This window comes from Plecotus auritus, assembly GCF_963455305.1.
Source record: "Plecotus auritus genome assembly, chromosome: 5".
Lineage (NCBI taxonomy): Eukaryota > Metazoa > Chordata > Mammalia > Chiroptera > Vespertilionidae > Plecotus > Plecotus auritus.
The window spans coordinates 21,187,856-21,207,630 of NC_137776.1; the positions used below are offsets into that span (position 1 = coordinate 21,187,856).

At 45.0% G+C, this 19,775-nt stretch overlaps 1 protein-coding gene across 2 annotated transcripts in view; it reads right to left on the reverse strand.

Annotated features, from left to right (window-relative positions):
- The window catches only part of MREG (melanoregulin), a 52,111-nt gene extending 33,168 nt beyond the window's left edge, over window positions 1–18,943 (reverse strand). Inside the window, exons 1-2 of one of the 2 annotated variants that reach the window (XM_080667518.1) lie at window positions 18,439–18,943; window positions 738–897 (exon numbers count right to left, since the gene is read on the reverse strand). In XM_080667518.1, the coding sequence (XP_080523644.1) occupies window positions 738–830 (93 nt within the window). In that variant the 5' untranslated portion in view covers window positions 831–897; window positions 18,439–18,943. The remainder of the gene's footprint in view (window positions 1–737; window positions 898–18,438) is intronic. The other variant, XM_080667519.1, reaches the window with a different exon arrangement.
- Window positions 18,944–19,775: the final 832 nt, after the last annotated feature.

A 19,775-nucleotide genomic window follows, 5' to 3' on the forward strand; every position in this document is an offset into this window, starting at 1 on the left:
GAGAGAGCTGCCAGGCTCAGTTCCAAACACCCCTTCAAGCCCCTGCCACATGTGCACAGGCTCAGGGCATGGGGGCGGGGGAGAAAGAGGTGCACTATATATATAATATGGCCCTATTGCTGTTATTGCTTTGGGCAGAGTGGGGCAAGAAGAGGAAGAAAAGAAAAGAATTCGCTCTATTCTCACCAGCAGAAACCCCAACTGGGAAAGGACTGACTCTTCCCATTAATGAAAGGGAAAACAAGGTCATGCATTCCCATCCATGCAAGCCTTATCACAAAAATCATCTCAAATTTGGCAGATATGCTGTTGTTTGATTAGCTTAAGGAGATTTAAATAGAAAAATAATAAAACTGCTTTTCAGTCCCCACTAATGGAATTGGTGATAATGCAAAGTACCCTCTAACCTTCAGTGTGACTCTTCTGACTGTGGCTTGCTGAACACCTGGAAAGGTGAGAGATGGACATCTCTCTTATTTATCTTCAGGCCCTTCCTGCCTTGCTGTTTCTGTACTATTGTAATTTGTCTCATTAAGGTCATAATGGGATATCAGTCTTATTGGCTTATCAAGCAGGCCTACCAAGGCCAGCTATAGTTAGCAACTATATTCTGTTAAAATGCCTTCAGGTCAAACCTTTCATCCTTCATTCTTTTATTTAAAGCTGGTCTTCTCAGTCATTGCTGTTTTTACTGGACAATGTCATCTGCACACAACAAGATCTCAGAAAGTGCTTACCTCTGAATCTCTGGCCTGCTGATTGCGAACGACTATCAAATTGTACAAAATTCTGTCATCGTCTGCTTCTGTGTGGGACACATCATGAGGCATACTCCACAAATTCTTTTCATCATCCCTCGCCAGAGTTGCTCCGAATGAAGAATATGGGTTGTTATTACTATGGTATAAAAAAAAAAAAGTTGTTTGAGGGCTTTATAATATATATAACATATACATCATAGGTATGCCATGTACTATAAATAAAATAAATAGTATATCCTATATAATAAAAGCCTAATATGCTAAGTGTCCGGTCACCCATTCAACCAACCAAAGTGTAATATGCTAATTATATGCTAAGGCCGCTCAAACTGCTCACTATGACATGCACTGACCACCAGGGGGCAGAGAGTTGACTGGTCGACCAGTTGCTATGATGTACACTGACCACCAGGGGGCAGACACTCCCATCAGTAGGTTAGCTTGCTGCTGGGGTCCGCCGATTGGAGCAAGTCTGGCCGGACATGCCCTGGAGGCCTCCCGTGGTCCTCCCGCGTCCCCCACTGGCCAACCTCCCGCGTCCCTCAGTTCCTCCCCAGCCCCTATCATGCACTGGTGGGGTCCCTTGGCCTGGCCTGCGCCCTCTCACAATCCGGAACCCCTCGGAGGATGTTGGAGAGCCCGTTTCGGCCTGATACTGCTCAACGCAAGAGGTGCCCACAGGGGGAGCACTGCTCAGCCAGAAGCCGGGCTCACGGCTGGTAAGCACAGCGGTGGTGGCGGGAGCCTCTCCCGCCTCTGTGGCAGTGCTAAAGTGCTAAAGACATCCCCCGAGGGCTCCTGGACTGCGAGAGGGAGCAGGCCGGGCTGAGGGATCCCCCCACCCCCCCACTGAGTGCATAAATTACATGCACTGGGCCTCTAGTATTATATAATATGTGATGTAATACATAAATATATATTTCTAACAAAGAGATATAAATTGTCTCTAACAATTAAGCATAACACAATAAAAAAAAATCCATTTTAAAAACAGCAGAGAAGAGATGTGATCAGATACCTTGACAGAGGTAATTTTACTGCTAAACATGAAATTTAACACTGAGTACCCCAGCAGCTAAAAGAAAAAAAGGAAATTCAGTGGGGACTAGAACTCGTGTGATTGAAAGGAGAAAACAATTAACATAAAGAGATGAATTTTTACTCAATTCAAGAAAGCACAGTAAATTTAAAGTACAATAGTATGAAATATCTATCAATTTCCTTACAACAAGAAAATTAAATAATAAACATGCATATCCAAGTAGTTTCAATTAACAATGCGGGATGTTGAGTAGGAATTTCAGTAGCCCCATTTTTTATGTTGGTCTTATGATTTACCCTTTAAAAGGCAGTATCCATGCTTGGCCTTAGAGAGATGAGTGGCAGAGCCTCATACCTAGGACATGTTTGTACACAGCCCCAGTTAACTTCTGTGGGACCAGACAGGTGAGGTCATGCTGGGGCTATTCCCTTCATCTAATGGTATGTATGAAGCACCAACTCCATGTTAATGACAGGGCTCAATAAAATTGTGAGCAACATAGACATGGTCCTTGTTTGGGACCTCACTAGAATCTAGGTAGGGAAATACATTAATGAGTGATCACATGACTGCATAATTAAAAACTATCACAGGAGAAGTTTAGGGAGTCTTGAGAACTAATGGGGGTAGGCATTGGGATAAAGGAATGCTTGAGCTTTATATTGAAAGAACAGAATTCCAGGCATGTTCAAAGGCTCTGGGGTGAGAGGAAGCAGGTTGTATGTATTCCTTAGAAGAAAAGGGACATTAACCAGACAGTGAAAGAGAAGCTGGGGGAGTAGCTGTGGCCAGAACCACAGGGCTTTGTAAACCATTTTCTTTTTTTCCATTATTTAGAAACTAGAGGCCCAATGCATGAATTCATGCAAGGGGCTTGGCCCCTGCTCACTGCGGCGGCTGCAAGCCTCTGCCTCGGCCCCCGCCAGCCGCGGTTTCGTCAAGAAGCACATCCTGAAGGACGTCTGGTTTAATTAGCATATTATGCTTTTATTATTATAGATATAGATGTTGTCTTTATTCCTAAAAGCAAGGTAAGATGAGGAAGGGTTTAAAAAGGAATGTGATGTGACATGACAGTATTATAACTTTAAAGATCTTTCTGGCTAAAGTGTGGAGAGGAGAATGCTTGAAAGGGGTCAAGAGTGGATCTGGAGATTCATTAAAGTGCAACTGAGTTAACTCAGGTGAGACATGAAAGGTATCAGGATTAGAATGATGGTGTGGAGCTGAAGAAAAGTCCACTCTTCAGAAATACTCAGCAGGTACACTCTCTGGCTTTTCACCTGGGTGAGGGATGCCATTCTCTGAAATAGCTAGATCAAGGGGTGCAAGCACACCTGCAGGTGTGACCTGAGGGAATGGCAAATAAGGACAGGCGGAGGACGTCCAGATACGCAAACAGCATCTGGGAAGGAGGGATATGGGCAACTGACAGGTGGGCTAAAGGCAAATGTGAAGATTTAAACAAACTTGAGATACTCAGTATTTGGTACTAAGGAAATCTGGCAACAGGAAGCAAAGTGTCAGTCTCCAAATTGGGGTTCAACAGCAGGAACCCTCCCACAGCCTGGCTCTTCTTAAGAATGATGAGCCAATGACAGGTTGAGGCAACTGATGCCTTGGTGTCCTGCCCATTCGGGCTTTAAGGAGCATATCAAATTCATTCATTCGTTCAGCTGTGTTTATTTAACAAACATGGAAATGGGTGCCTGGTGTAGACTGGGTGCTGGGCTGGGGGCTTTGGGGACTTGAAAATATATAGGACATTGTCCCTGCCCTTCATGTGACTATACGGCAATGAGATAAGTGGATTTTTTTAAAAACTATGAACAGAGTGTTGTAGTAGCAGAGAAGGAATGACAAATTGTGTGTTCATATGAGAAGGAAGTGCAAGAAAGATTTCATGGAGGCGACAACATCTAACACAGACCTGAGGAATACATAGCTTTTCACCAGAAAGAGAAGCAAGGGGAATGGTATTCCATGCAGAGGGAACAGCACAGTCGCAGGTATGGAGGCTTAGTTCCCGCAGAGTTGGGCAATTCCAAGTGCTCCTACAGAGCTATACCACAATGAAGGGAGGGAAATGCAGGGACGTGAAGAAGAAAAGGTGATGTGGCTCAGACTGAGGAGAGCGCTGGAGTCCAGGCTTTATTCTATAAACTGTGACAGGTTAACAAGGAGATGTTGAGCCTTGCCAAGTCTGGGTTTAGAGAAATAACTCTGCATGAAGAAGGAACAAAGAGATGGCTCAGGAGGCTGTCATAAGAGGGCAGGGCGATTTTCATGCCATGCTCTTTGAGGTCCTAGTGTCAGGGCCTGGGGGTGTCGGGGGGAAGTGGTACAGAAGATGGGCAGGGCCCCCAGGCAGAAAGAGAAGCCCACAAACCACCACAACCAGAAGAGCTGCTCTGTTTAAAATCTTATTGGTTAGAGATATAAACAAGTTTTCTTGGGGGCATAGAAAAGGTGGAGTTCTATTGCTAAATATACACATAGGTAATGCCAAACATTTTGAAATACTGGTTGGGGTGAGAGTGAATGAGGTGTGGGCCAGGGAAATAGTGGTGGGAATGGAAACTGAGAAGGTGGATTCCAGCAGCATCTGAGGGGGAAGTGGCAGCCCTGTGACTGGTGACAGCAGCACAGAGGTGGGAGGAGAGGAGTCAAAGCTGACCTGTGAGCCAGCAGAACATTCAGAGAGAGGTCAGGATCTGGGCTTAAGAGCAAGGGCAGGACTGGAGATCTGGACTTGGAGGAATGCACATGCATTCCCATCACCACTGAAGCCGGGACCAGAGGGGGCTTGAGGAAAGACCTCAGGGGAACTGCCAGCCCTAAGGAGCAGCGGTGGGAGGGAGCTGGAGAGAGCAGGCGAGAGCCAAGGAAGAGAGAACACTGGGAAAACAAGGAATAGACACCGGAGAGGGGTAGATAGCATGAAAGGCGTGGACTCCGATTTCTTTCTGCCTGAACAGATTTCGCAGAGATGATAAAGCACCGCTGCGCTGCACAGGGCTTTTATCCAGGGCTTCCACATTCCACCCCTCCCGTTACCCAACCATCTGAGGTCAAAAGGGTGGGAGACACTGTCCCACCCTGCAGACTGGGACGAGCCTATGGAGTTGCTGGACTTCTCCGGGTCAGGCAGCCAGCTGATGCCCTCCCAGCACAAATCCCTGATGGAGCTTCTCCAAGAAGCCACATGTCATAAGACTTGATATCCAAATGCTATGCTGGGGGTGTGCCCACAAACAGAGCAGCTCAGATAACAACTACACTGTCAAGAGCAAACCTGTACAAACAGGCAGATTCATCTGGAGCTTCTCCTCGAGGCATCCAGACCCCGCCCGGGTCTGGATGCCATGGACCACTCAGGCCATGAAACCCTAGTTCTTTCCTGAAAATGGTTTTTCTTTTTCCCTAAATCTGTTTCATTTGTATAAGTCTTGTCTTTTCAACAAGTCGGTAAGCTCCTCTAGGGCAGGGGGTGTTTCCAGTATTTCCTGTACACCCCACATCACCCAGCAGGGTCGGGCACAGTGTAGGTGCTTTAAAAGTACTAGTTGAGAGGATCAAACAGAGCTGGGACCCCAATCTTCAGAAAAAAATCTCAGATCTAACACATTGTTGCCACTTTTTAAAAATTTTCCTAAAGCAGGAGGTTTAGAGATTGGCCAGTACTTGTCTGAATAATCAGTAATAACATTTGACCATGCCTGATCTAGCCACTTTCCGTTTAATAACCCACAATTTCTTTGTGTTTTGATAAGACTATGACAGCTGCCTCCCTGGCCAGCCCCCTGCCCCTCTATTTCCACACACATATACTTTGTCTCTAATACACACACACACACACACACACACACACACACACACTCACACACACACTCACTCACACACCACGCGCATGACTCCAGCAGTGTAAAACACTATCCACTCTTTCTTAATCTACAAGCTCAGATGAAGCTCACACAAGGTCACCACGGGCCTGTTTAGAAGTGCTAGACAGGTGCTGCTTCAAGCCCTTCCCACATCTAGCTCTGCCCTAAATAGGAGCAGCGCTCCCCTGGTATCCCAGGAGCCTCAGACTCTGCCTAGTCCCTGACACCCAGGCGACGTATAAATAGAAAAGGCACCATGGCCTTCTGCCTCGGGTGAGCAAGGGCTCTATCCAATGCTGGTTGCTGGGAGCTCCAGCTCATCTCTGTACCGTAGCCCCTCCACGCGGCTCCGCAGCCGCCCTCTACCTGGACCTCATTCCCTACACGTTCTTACTCCTCAGAGTTACAAGTCAGGTTTCTTTGGGGCACAGAAAAGGTAGTTTCTACCACCAAATAAATCATTAAATTAATAATTCTATCAAAATCCTGTTCAAGACAAAAGTGAATGAGGGTGTGTGCTCATTCCGCAGGATCTGGCAGACCTGGCCTGGCTCACCGGATCCTGGGCTCTGAGTGCTGGCATGAATGTCCCTGCTCCTTATAGCCTGCACACCACCCAGGCCAGGCAGCAGTCCACTTTCCTTTAAAACTTTATACCCTCGGGTGGAGAGAGCAGAACAAAGCAAAGCCTAAAACCCACCACTGGAGAGGCAGGTTGGGAACCTCCGGAGACTGTCACCTTGAGGACTCTGGGGCCTAGGTAAAGAGATTCCATGCAAAGGTCCTGAGGTCTGGGCCCAGAAGTCCAGGGAGGACAGCAGGAGGGAGGAAGGGGTCACTGAATCAGGAGCTCCCCCCCCACACCGCCCCCCAACATAATGATGACTAAAAGGTACTAAGGAAAGCCAGGGTGGCTGTTTTGCCCCTGGCCACCATCTGCTGCTGCTGAATATTTTATTAACCTCAGGCATTTGAGAGGCGGCTCTGACATTACAGTAGAAGCAGAAGCTGCTTTTACTCCCAAAAGGGTACGATGAGATAAGTCTCATATTCCACCCTCAATCCCACCTGGGGGGCACATGACCAAATCGCTGGGGAGTCTAGTCTTTCAAGACGGCCTACAGTTAAGGGAGACACCAGGCTTAGAAACACTGGGCTCCCGGCCTGGGGGCTTTGGTGCAACGTGCTACAAGGCATGAAAGTGGCTTACAAGGGTTTCCCATGAGTCCTCCCACCAAGGGCAGTGGGGAAAGATTTGAGAAAAACCCACAAAACGCCCTGCACAAAAGGCTGGCTGCTGACGTCAGCGGTCCCAGTGACTTGACTGCTGTCCCCCAGACCGCCCTGCATCAGCGATCACTGGTTTAACACTGAAGCTCTGAAACACTGAAGAGATAAAATTTCTAGTTAACAGCAACCAACACAAAAACAACAACCTCAAAAGGCTGTTGGGTGCCACCCCATCACTACCTATGGCCCCTTGGTCTGATTCCCCAGTAGGAACTGGCCGACCTACTGGGCGCCTGGCTTCCAGACCTTTCCCTTCCTCCCTCCATGGAAACCTCCTGGTGGAGGAGCAGTGAGTCTAAGATTCTTACTCTCTCCTTCTTTCTCTCCCTTCCTTCCAAGACAGATACACCGGCCTCCTTCAGTTACCTAGTTAATCCAGTATTCAAACAGTATTTAACCCCAAGTTTAAACATTGTTCCATAGATCCTTGGAGCTTTCTCAGCATTTAACCCCCAGCTCATGACTTCCCTCAGCACCCGAGGCGTGACCTACCTCAAGTGCAGGAAGGAAGGCACGTGCCCCTCTTTTCTGGCCCTGCTCCTTGATGGGCGCCTACCCCTCACTCCTTCCACTCCTGTGGCTGAAACAGAGCCCTGTGTGATGGCATTTCATGCATCGCTTTAAGTGCTTTAAAGGCTGGAAGATGGTCCTGACAAGACCCCAGTGATGTAGGTAGGGGAAGGAAGCACTATGCTTTATTTCTTCTGCTGGGGCTCAGAAAGATTAGAATAGGTCCTAGGTCCCTTCTCTGCTCACATTCACTCCCAGTCATGTCATCGTGATTTTAAATACCATCTTCATGAGCAAGACTCCTAAATCTGGAATTGTATCCCCAGCTCGGATGGCTCTGTCAAATCTGAGTCTTATATCTACCTACCTTCTTCCCATGTCAACACAAATGTCTAACAGAGAGTTCAAGGGCCAAGCACCTGTTCTTCCCAGCAAACCTCCCACAGCAGTCTCCCCTCTCAGAGGATGGAACCCCCATCCTTCAGATTGCTCAGGCCAAACCCTTCAAGTCATCCTTGGCTCTCTCATCCCCAACACCTAAACTATCAGAAAATCCTATTGACAATACATGTTAAAATGTCTACCTCTACCCCTATCACCTGAGTCAGAGCATCAGTGTCTTGCATAAGAATTCCTGAATCTTTTTTTTTCTTCACTGATCTACCTCCTTCTACCATTGCCTCCACCAGTTCTATTCTCAACACCACAACAATCAAAATGATCCTTTTAATATGTAAATCAGATAACATCACCCCGGGCCCTCAACACCCTCCCCCCCCCACACCCCGCCCCAGGGGGGCTCCCACTTGACTTCAGAGTATAAACCCTGCTGTGGTCTCTAAGGCCTCTCAGCAGTTCTCTGCACCCACCAGTCACACCCATCTCAGGCCCTTGCACGGCTGATTCATCCACCTGTAATGATTTCCCGCAGATATCCACATACCTCACTCCCTCCCCGCCTTCAAATCTTTGTTTACACACTCCTCCTCCTTGTGACGCCTACCCAAAGCAACCTATTTATAATCACAAGCATGCTCCCCAGCCTCTGCTCTGTCTTCCTCCTTCCTACACACTTATGTATCTTCTAATTTACTTATTATGTTCATTGTTTGTTCACTCCCATCACCACAATAAAAGCCCGGTGAGGACAGGATCTGTATCTATTTTGCTCAGTGATGTATCCCCAGTGCTCAGAACAGGACCTGATACTTAGTGGATGCTGGATAAATATTTGCTGAATGAATGAACTGCTGTTTCCCCAGGTCACAGGGCTGTGAATGGTAGAAATGAAGCCGGAACCCCTGTCTCCAGGCTCACAGACAAACGCTTCACGTGTGACCTGATTACATTTATGAAGGCGGGGCTGGCTCTTACTCTTAAGGGAGGAAGGGACAAGGAGCACCTGTTTTATGTCAGGTGGTAAGCAGGGCTCTGAAGGGAATAAGAGATGACGGAAGGGGGCAGTACTGTTTTAAAGAGGATGGTCGGGGAAGAGCTTTCTGATGCAATGCCTTTGAACAGAGACCTGAGTGAATAAAATGAGGGAGTTACCCTTACAGGTAAAAGAAGGAAGAACATTCCAGGCAGGCAGGACAAGAAGTGCAAAGCCCTGAGACAGGTGTATGCTTCAGGACCCAGGAGGTGGCCCGGATGAACAATTTCACCTTATGTGCTGACTTTAAAATCTAAACTATGCGGAATAGCCCTGAACTGGAAACCACCCAAAAGTCCATCAACAGTAGAAGGAGTGAATAAAATGAAAGGTACTACAAGGCCATGAGAACCACAAACTAAGCTACTCGTGGCAACTTGGATAGATCTCACAAAGAACACACACAGTTTGATCCCATTTATGTAAAGTTTAAATGTAGGCAGAACTAAAGTACATAGTTAAGGTGCATACATAGGTGGTAAAGCTATAAAGGAAAGCAAGAACCAGAGACATAGAAGCACAGAACAGACTGCGGAACCTCAGAGAGAAGGGGGGCTAGGGTGGGTGGATGGGAAGTGATCAACCAAAAAACTTGCATATTTATTCATAACCCATGGACAATAGAATGGTGAAGGTCTGGGGCAGGGCGGGCTAGAAGGGGTCAATGAAGAAAAAAGGGGACATATGTAATACTTTCAACAATAAAGATTTAATTTTTAGAAAAATAAAAGCAAGAAAATGACTATCACAATGCTCTAGATATGATCAGGGATGGGGAATGTGGGGCTGGCAATAGCTATATCTTGCCCTGGAGTATTCACTTGATAGTTGTTCTTTATACTGTATATATTTCTGTATGTCTTTAATCTCTGATATTAAATGTGCCAACACAAATTTTTAAAAGTTAATGAAAAAAATAAGTGAGAAGCGATTCAGTAAACTCTTACCACATGTCAGGCAGTACAGGGTTCATTAGACACATACCGTCTCACCAATTATTTCCTGAAAAAGCACAAAGGAATAGGGTGCACAGTATTTAACTGGCACAGAACAAATATTTATTAACCAGACCAAAAAGGACACCAGCTGCTGACAGAATAAATGGTTTTACCCAACTTTTACACAGAATTTACTTTTTAAACAAAGTACATTGATAAGATCACCTTAAGATACCTAGAGAATAAAAAGTTCCAGTAAACCTAGATCACATGACGTGTAAGAGAAAGAAATTTTATCTCCTCGGGAACTTCCACCATTGCTAAGACTGACTAATGCAAGTTACAAAAGGGGGAAGGGATATTGTAGGTGTCCTGGGAAGAAACCTTGAAAAGTCATCCTCTTTTAAATTTGGAGTGGCTGACATCTTGGTAAAGAAAGCACTGATCTTGAACTCATTGGACCTGAGGCCCCATTCTGGGAACAGCACCCAGACCCTCCCCTCTTTCTCCTCTGTCCTTCAAGAAGGTACAAGTGCAAGCCTTGGAATGGCTTTTCTGGTAGCCAAGAGCTCCTTCCTGCAGCAGGATCCTCTGCGCCTCTGCAGTTACTTCCTGTGACTCACCGCCGGCCCAAGGCCGCAGGCTTTGTGACCTGCAGCTTCTGTAGGGGGGCCAGGCTGACCTGAGTCAGCTCAGGGAACTCAGCAGCATCATCGTATGGGGAAAAGAGTCAGGCCATCTGGGCCCCGGCCTGAGGGATCGCACTGGCACTAACACATGAGCTAACATTTTCTCAAAGCCCTTCCAAGGGCAGAAGACAATTTGATCTGCTCTGAGGTCATGTGAGCCCACACTGTGAAATGAAAAACTCTCCACATGTAGAAGATTATTCCTTCTAGGGGTGGTGGGGATTGTCTTTTAAAAGTCTTAAACCCACCACCCTTCTATCCCACTGGCGCCTGGCTTCACCAGCCTTACTACAGAAAAGTGGGGCCAGTGTTTCTCAACCCCGGTGGCACAACTCGGAGCAAATCTCATACTTCTGACACAATTTCTCACATGAGCAGCTAGTTACACACACTAGGAGGCTGCTGCTCTTTCTGTGGATCTGGAATATAATAGGATCAAATCCCAGCTCTGCCATCTGTGCCTCTGAGAAGCTACTGAAGCTCTTGTGCCTCAGTTTCTTCATCTTTCAAGAGGAGATAGAGACATAATTACTGGTACCCTTATTATTCCCAGATTCTGTATTTGCAAATTTGCCCACTCACTAAATTCTCTCTGTAACCCCCAAAATAACAGGCCCCGTGTTTTCTTATGCTTGGGGCCCAAGTTCCCTGCCGAGGTCCACCAAGGCTCAGCTCTGCTTCCTTGTTTCAGCTTTCATACTGCAAATGAGTGTTCTTTGGGTGGACTATCTAGTGTCACTTTTTTCCCCCCATTTTTGTGCTTTTTGTTGGTGATTTCACTGTTTAGAATAGGCCCAACCGTAGTGGTAAATTAAGTGTGTTAGGTAAGTTTCATTCAGGCCTGAGTTACAGTACTGTTGGCAGCAAGTTCAATGTTAATCAGCAACAGCTATTAAATTAAGTGTCTTTAAGCAGAAACACACACAAAACAAGGTGTGTATTGATCAGTTGACGAATTTGCTGGCAGGAATCTAACCCTGGATTTCCCCTTTGGAGCAATGGTTCGATATTCTTTAATTCAGCATTTGTGGTGACTAATAGAACATAACTACTCTGAATAACAAAAATCGACTGACCTCATAGGGTTATGGCAAGGATTTAATTAATAGATATAAAGCACTTACGACAGTGCCTAGTATACCTTAAGCACTAAGTACAACCTACAAAGGCTCAGGAGGGATGGGAAAGGGAAGGTGTAGGTCGTGACCTTAGTCTCCCCCTCTTCTGCATGCTGGATGCACTCACCCGGGACTGTTTCTTTATGGTCAGGGAAATTCAATTCTGGTGCCCACACTCACAGGCCCCGATCAATTCCTTCTCAGAACCGCCCCTCTCTGTGGGCATGAAACAACCATCAAGGGACACTGAGGTTGTATTTTATTTTTCCCTAATGAAAATTCTAGACATGGAGAAAAAGAAAACATTGACGTTCTGTCCTCTGTTCACTGCCCACAGATAAGGTGCGGAAACTCTATTATCAGTAATGGAAGCTGCGGTGCACATTGAAAAGAGCAGGGAGCAAACAGATTTGGAAGCTCATTCCACGGTTCGCTTAGGTAGCTTACAGAGCCACAATGAAAACTCAGTCCTGGTTGTGACTTCTCTCCCTTTCTTCCCTTGCTTTTGACCAACTGGACAGTGGTGGTGCTTATCAGTTATTAACAGCCGGTAGAAATTAGAGAGTGAGAATTACACCTCCCTGAAACAGTTCAAAGGAACCATTGTGAAAGATGACTTAGCATGAAAGATGACTTTACACTGTACTCCTGACACATTCCATTATAGACTCTTCTGGGCCTGTATTGGATGTGTGGGGAAGCATGGGACTTGGCTGGACAGTCTGGAAGGAGGATTCTTTGAAAGGTCGGAGGCCTCTGGGGGACCTTGGCGAAGGAGGCATCTCCTGCCTTGACTTTTCCAAACAAGTCTGAGCCCCCAAGTGTTTTACTGGGATCTTTATGTTAAGACTTCAAAACGTCCTTGTTTGAAAGACACTACAGATGCAGGTGTTTTCTCAAGGACGCTTACCCTGCTGGTAGTATCTAATAGTTAATTTTAATTCAAGCTGTTGTTACAATAAAAGCCTAAGGAGGCAGGCGAACAGGGCTACTTGGTGGCTATAGCAAAGTAGTCCCTTAACCTCTCTTTCACAGAAACGTGTGTCAGAGTAATCATTTATCCATCGTTCAGGGTCTGCTGGTCAGCCCCGGCAGGATGTCATGTGGCAGTAGACTTTATGGTGCCAGGGCACTTGGGCATCTCTGCTTAAAGGTGACTGGCTGCAGGTGTGCCTCCCAAATCATATAATTACCAGGGCCACGTGCTCAGGTGGATTTGTATATGGTAGTAGCATGCTTTTATCCCTGATGGAAAGAGACATGCTCTAAAAGTAAAATAAAAACCAATGCTTTAAGCTCAAACATTTCCCCAAAAGTACGTTGTAATAGGTTGGATAGTGTCCCCTAAAAAGCTATGTCCAAGTCCTAATCCGCAGTTCCTGGAAATGTGACTTTATTTGTAAATAGGGGCTTTGCAGATGCAATTAACTTAAGGATCTTGAGATGAGATCATCCTGAATGTAAGGTGGACCCTAAATCCAATGCCTGGTGTCTTTGAAAGAGAAGAGAGAGGGCATTTGAGACACAGAGGAAGAGACACATGGAAGAAGACAGGCGAAGATTGGAGCTACCAAAAGCCACCACAAGCTGGAATCAGCAAGAAATGATTCTTCCTAGAATCTCTGAAGGAAACATGGCCCCACCAACACCTTGACTTCAGACTCCTGGCCTCCAGAACTGTGAAAGAATAAATCTCTGTTGTTGTAAGCTACCAGGTTCGTGGTAATTTGTTATAGTAGTCCTAGGAAACTAGTAATCCATATCTCAAATGTTTCTTTTAATCCTAAACCAAAAAGTCGTTCACTATTTTAAAGACAAATGATCAATGATCTAGCCATTCCAAAAACAATCCATCAGCATTATTATCTTGGCATTAGAAATGACTACTCAGCTATTCGCTGGTGAAGCAGCCCTGGGAAGCTACAGAGTCGAACAAATGGTCATGATGCACATCTTCTGGGCCTTCAGATTCCTCCCAGTACTACAGCCAGCCTCACTGCTGCTGTATTCCATGTCACTGACATCTGTTCTCCCCAGTTTACAGAAGAAGAAACGAAGGTTCCAGGATGTTAAGAGATTTCCCTGGGACCCCACAGCTGGTTAATAGCTGGGTCTAGGACTCAGGTTCCCTAACTCCCATTGGGCTTGGTTTACGGGGCCAGATTGCTTCCACAACTGGGGGGTAGAATTATACTAATACGGACATGGAGGAAGGGAAGGAGGAAGGGAAGGAGAAAGGGGCCAAACGGACAGGAGCTAAGACAAGTGATCTCCACCAGTTTCTAGAACACAGACATTATAAGTTACTTTTAAGAAATATTTGGCAGTTTTCTGAATTTTCTACAATGCAAGGCCTGGATTTGAACAGACACAGATTCACATTCCCGCTCTCTGACTTCTCTCAGTTGTGACTCTGAATCAATTATTTAAACTCTCTAAGCCTAGGATCCTCATTTACAAAATGGAGACAACATCTATCTCATTTGGTCACAGTGATTATTAAATCATAGAATGTGTGTAAAGAAATCTCACTTAGACAACAGCCTACATGCAGGTGGCACCATCTATTTAAAGTTAAGAATGCTAAACACAGATTCAATTTACAGGTCACCCTTGGAGGTGGGAGCAGGATGTAGTAATGCTGAGGTAAAGAGAGGGGCTTTAACTCTATTGTTAACATTTTCCTTTTTTAAAATATATTTTATTGATTTTTCACAGAGAGGAAGGGAGAGGGATAGAGAGTTAGAAACATCAATGAGAGGGAAACATCGATCAGCTGCCTCTTGCAACACCCCCTACTGGGGATGTACCCACAACCAAGGTACATGCCCTTGACTGGAATCAAACCTGGGACCCTTCAGTCAGCAGGCCGACACTCTATCCACTGAGCCAAACCGGTTAGGGCTTGTTAATGTTTTCTTAATCGGATCCTGGGTATGTGGCTGTTTGCTCTATCATCCTTCACAATGTTTTGTTTTAAATGCATTTTATAAAGTTGCACATAGAAAGAAATTAACAAATGAACAGCCATTAATATCATTTTATTAATGGAAAAGTATTAATATACTTCTTACTCCATGCTGAGCACTGGGCTGGGCACAAAAAGGGATACTAAGGTGAGTGAGATTTAGCCCCTCTGATCTGGCAGGGGCTCTGGCACCCACATTACTGTAAGATCAGGCAGAATGAGGTATGTGACCCTGGGGGGGTAAAAAGAAAGAAGAGACACCATAACTGCTTGGGGAGATTTTCTAAGGTTTCACCACAAAGGTGACAACTGAAATGGGCCTTAAAAACAGAGTAGAATCTTAAGAAGTAGACAAAACAAACAAGATGTCTAGCTAACAAGTACGGCATCGGCAAAGCCATCAGGAGGGAAAGCAGCATGATTAGACAGATCATGGGCAGAGACCAGAGAGTGCAAAATCAGAGAAGCCAGGGAACGAGGAAGTGTGAAAGAAGGCACCGATGGTCCACACAGAGGTATTCTGTATACACTGAGAAAAGAACATCAGATTGCATTCTCTTGTAACTTTCAAGAGAGTAATGTTCATGTACTTGTCCAGGGGGCGAAAACCAGGTTTCATCTTCAGGGGGTGGTAAAGGAGGTGGGGGTACAGCTGACCACTTTCAAAGACACATGTACCTGACACAAGGAAAGCAAAGGATGGTAATTGAAGGCCCTGGTAATAACAAGATGAATTTTTAGTCAGGGAGGCCTCAGATATTTCTGGAGAAAGGCAGGGGTCGGGGGAGACTAGTGGGACAGAGAGAACTACAGATGCAAGCAAGGTAAGAGACAGACATTGCCTCCACATACTGGGTTCCAGAGAAAGCAAAAGGAACAAGGTCAAAAACCTAAGGGGCATTCTCTGATTGGCAAACAAGATGAGACTAAGTAATTTTTCTTAAACTAACAAGAGTCCCCAGTGCATTTTTCAAAAGGACTGGGGATGACCGTGCACACAAATAACAAATGTCCCCCCAAACACACTTCTTCCAGGTATAAGATATTTCATATCTTGTATGAAATAAAACTTGAAAACCATTGTTTTATAATTACAGCGAAGATAATATAACGTGAAGAATGAAGTTCTCAATAAAATAAAAATTAAGGCCATCTGCCCACATGATTTTACCACATCAAGATTTCAAAGCAAAGGAAGAAAAACCTCATAGCCACAAACAACAGTATGATGATGAAAAGGGGTATGAGGAAAGTAGAAGAGGGTAAAGGGGGGATAAATGGTGATGAAAGGAGATTTAACTTGGAGTGGTGAACACACAATATAATACACAGAAGATGAATTATTGTACACCTGAAACCTATATAATTTTATTAACCAATGTCACCCCAATACATCCAACAAAAATATTTTTAATTAAAAAAATGATTTCAAACCAGCCACTATGGAAAATATTCTGGCAGTTCCTCAAAAAGTTAAATGCAGAATTACTATATGACACAGCAATTTCATTTCTAGGTATATAATCAAAGATTACACAAATATTCACAGCAGCATTATTTATAAGAGCCAAAAAGTAGAAACCACCCAAATGTCTATCAATTGATGAATGGATAAATAAAATGTAATATATCCAGACAATGAAATATTATTCAAATATAAAAAGGAATGAAGTACTGACACGTGCTACAACATGATGAAACTTCAAAACATTATGCTAAGTGAAAGAAGCCAGGCGCAAAAAGGCCACATACTGTATGATGCCATTTATACAAAATGTCCAGAACAGGCAAATCTATAAAGAGAGAAAGTAAATCAGTGGTTGTCTGGGGAGTGGGGTTGTCAGCAAGTAACTGCTCAGTGATATGGCTTCTTTTTGGAGTGATAAAAATGTTCTGAATTAGATAATGGTAACAACTGCACAACTTTGTTAATATACTAAGACCACCGAATTTCACACTTTAACAAAAATAAATGAAAATAATTTTTTGAAACTGGATCTTCTGATGACTTGGGTTGGATGGAACATGAAGGTACCGCCCCCCCGCCCCACACACACACACATATCACTGCTCCACATGTCCATCAATAAGCTACTCTTCCCATATATTGTTATATTGAAATGATGGCAGAATGACACTAAACCACAAAAGACCAGTCCACTCATAATCACATGCTTAAAAGAATAGCAATAATAATTAATAACTAAAATTTATTAAATATTTACTATGTGTCAGACACTCTAGTAAGCACTTTACATGGATTAGCTCATTTAATTTCTTGCAACCCTTTGGGTACATACTATTACCATCCCCATTTTACAGATGAGGAAATTAGGGCACAAATAAATGTCATAATCTGTGTCAGGTCACCCAGTCTGGATTTAACCCCAGGCAATATGACTCATGAGAATTGTGCTATTCAGCCTCAATTGACTTTGTCTTTTTTAAATCACTTGCAAAATTCACTGACTTCTAGTATAAATCAAGGCAGGAGAGGGTGGAGATTTTAAAACAACCAAAAACTATTGACTCAAATAACAATCCCAGACAAAAAATTAAAAAGACCCAAGGCCCTGAGGGTGAGACCAAGCTGAGGGCTGCATCATGTGACAATGAACATTGCAAATTGAGTGTGCAACCCAAGCATAAAATTCTAGATTTTACCCACTACATATGAGTAGGGGTAGATTACTGGGTTTCTCCCAGTCCACAGTAATCTAACCATCTGAGTAAATGCCCCATCACAAGTACAAACAAAAACATTGGGTATTATGTGTATGATTGTTTGTGTGTGTGTGTATGTATTTCACATATATATGAAACAACATGATATATTTGTTTACATACATGGGTGCTCACTACATCATGAGGGACAGATGGTAAGTTCCAAGTCCTAAATCACAGGACAGAGAGAGATGAATACGGACAAGGTAATCGAAGAGGACTGTTGAGCAGGCATTGAGAACTAGCATTTAGGAAGGGGAAGGAAGGATAAAGGGCACTACTTGAAGTAAATTGGGAGAGAAAACGTTGGATTGCTCCTGGAGCGGCAAGGATGCCTGCCTGATTAAATCAAGGAGTGTGCACTGTTCAATGCACTGGAAAATAAGGGTGGGCAGGCAGAAAGGGGTTATGTAAGATATTAAAAGTCAAGGGGAGTGTTTGGACCTGATGGAGTAAGAGAAGTTAATCATACTTTTAAAGTTGTGAAAGCTTTATCGAATCATAAGAAACACTGGCTTCGATATTTGCTTACTCAACCCTGGAATTCACTTTATATATTTTTTTCTAATTTCATTTTAAATACTCTGTTTCACTCACATCCACCCCCAAGGCGTGACCGAGTGGAACCTTCATTTCAGCAGTTAAAACACGATGGCTTAAAATTGCAGCCCTGAACAAAACCTTCAAAAGCCCCTTAGCGCATTACATTTTCTCACACTTAATCGTTTAACCTGCAAAGAATCGACATCCTACTGAGAAAATACACATTTTTTAATGTGAAAAATATTTCCTTGTGCTCGGTCACTGAAATGATCTTCTTTCGATAATAACATTGAATGACAAAATATCCAACTTTCTCCCTGGGTGAAACAGAAACTCACATTGCCTACTGCACTGGACTAAACCTATCAAATACAGTCAGTGGCCGTTGTATTTCATCCGACCCCCATGCCAACTCCTCTCCTGGCTTCCCTGCCCAGCCACTGCACCCGAATTCTTGGCACTTTCCACAGGCTTCCACCTGGGTCTCAGGTGTCTCTTGGGAATTTATACTTTCGGGCAAAAAAAAAAAAAAATCTTACCCAAGGAACAGGAATGTCCTGTAAGAAGGAATCAGGGGCTTAGATGGTGCTTCAGTGTGGCCTTCAAGCAAGCCCACCTCCCTAACTCAGACAAGCACGCACGTATCCCCACTCCGCGCTGCCGGCCGCGGCTAGGTAACCCCAGATCCCGGCCAGGGCGCGCACCCACCGGACGAGGGGCTCCTTTTCGGACACGGCGGGCTCCTCCAGGCACTGGCACGGGCAGCAGCAGCACACGATCCTCAGCCAGTCCCTCAGCCCCATGGAGAGCGAGCTGCCCCGCCGGCGCCGGGAGACTCCGAGAAAGCCGTGGGGGCGAGCGATCGCGGCAGGGGCGCGGCCGCGGGGCCGGCATCCAGGTGCGGGGACAGTCTTGGCCCGGGCGTCGCGGGCCGGTCTGTGCGCATCACGCCGCGGCTGGGGACGCGGGCGAGGCCGGAGGCGCCTCCGCGGTCCAGGATCTGCAGGGCCGTGCTCTTTCCTCCACTTGGGTTTTGTTTGGGGCGCGTGTTTTGTTGGGACTTTTTTTTTTTTTCCTTTCTTTTAATTCCCCGGGCGCTAATTGGGGCGCATGCGTCCCCGAGGCGCCCCGCTGCTGCCCTCTAAGGAGGAAGCGGGGACTCCAGGCAGATGGCAAAATCCAAGGGCACCGACGCCGACCCGGGCTGGGGAAGGAGCAGGAAAGCCCTCGGGTCACAGAGCGCCAGATTGGGCTGAATCTATTCATACGTTTTATTGGCTTCACCCCCGGAGGAAATAAAAGGTCCTCCTTCCCACCCCCAAGCCTTTAAAGCAGAGTGTGGGGCATTTTCACCAAGTCAGCCCCACGCAGAGGAAAGGTTAGCCAAAGAGTATGGATTGGAGTATTATAGAAGTGGTGGTGTTTTTTAAGTACTATATTTACAATGATTTTTTTAAAATTGTTTGCAAGCCTCACAGTTTTTGACTGAACCCCCTCAAGGAAGGCAACCACTATCATTAGTTTCTTGTGCTTTTTCATTGCTATTTATGTATTTATGCATTTGTTTATGTGTGTATGCATTTATTTATGCTTGTACAAACTTGTACACAAATCCCTCGCCTTTTTTACCCAAGCGGAGGCTTCTGCCCCTGGCTTGTTTCACTCAATATATCATAGAGACTGTTCTGTATATATATAATCTTCCGCTATCATTTTAACAGTTGCCTATTATGCAGTCACATAAATACCAATATGATATTTAGCCAGGCCTCTATGTGTAGGAATTTAAGTAAATTCCAGATTTTTTGTTATTAAAATAATGTTGCCGTGAATACCTTTGATCTATGTGTTTGGACATGCATACCTATTGAGTGTA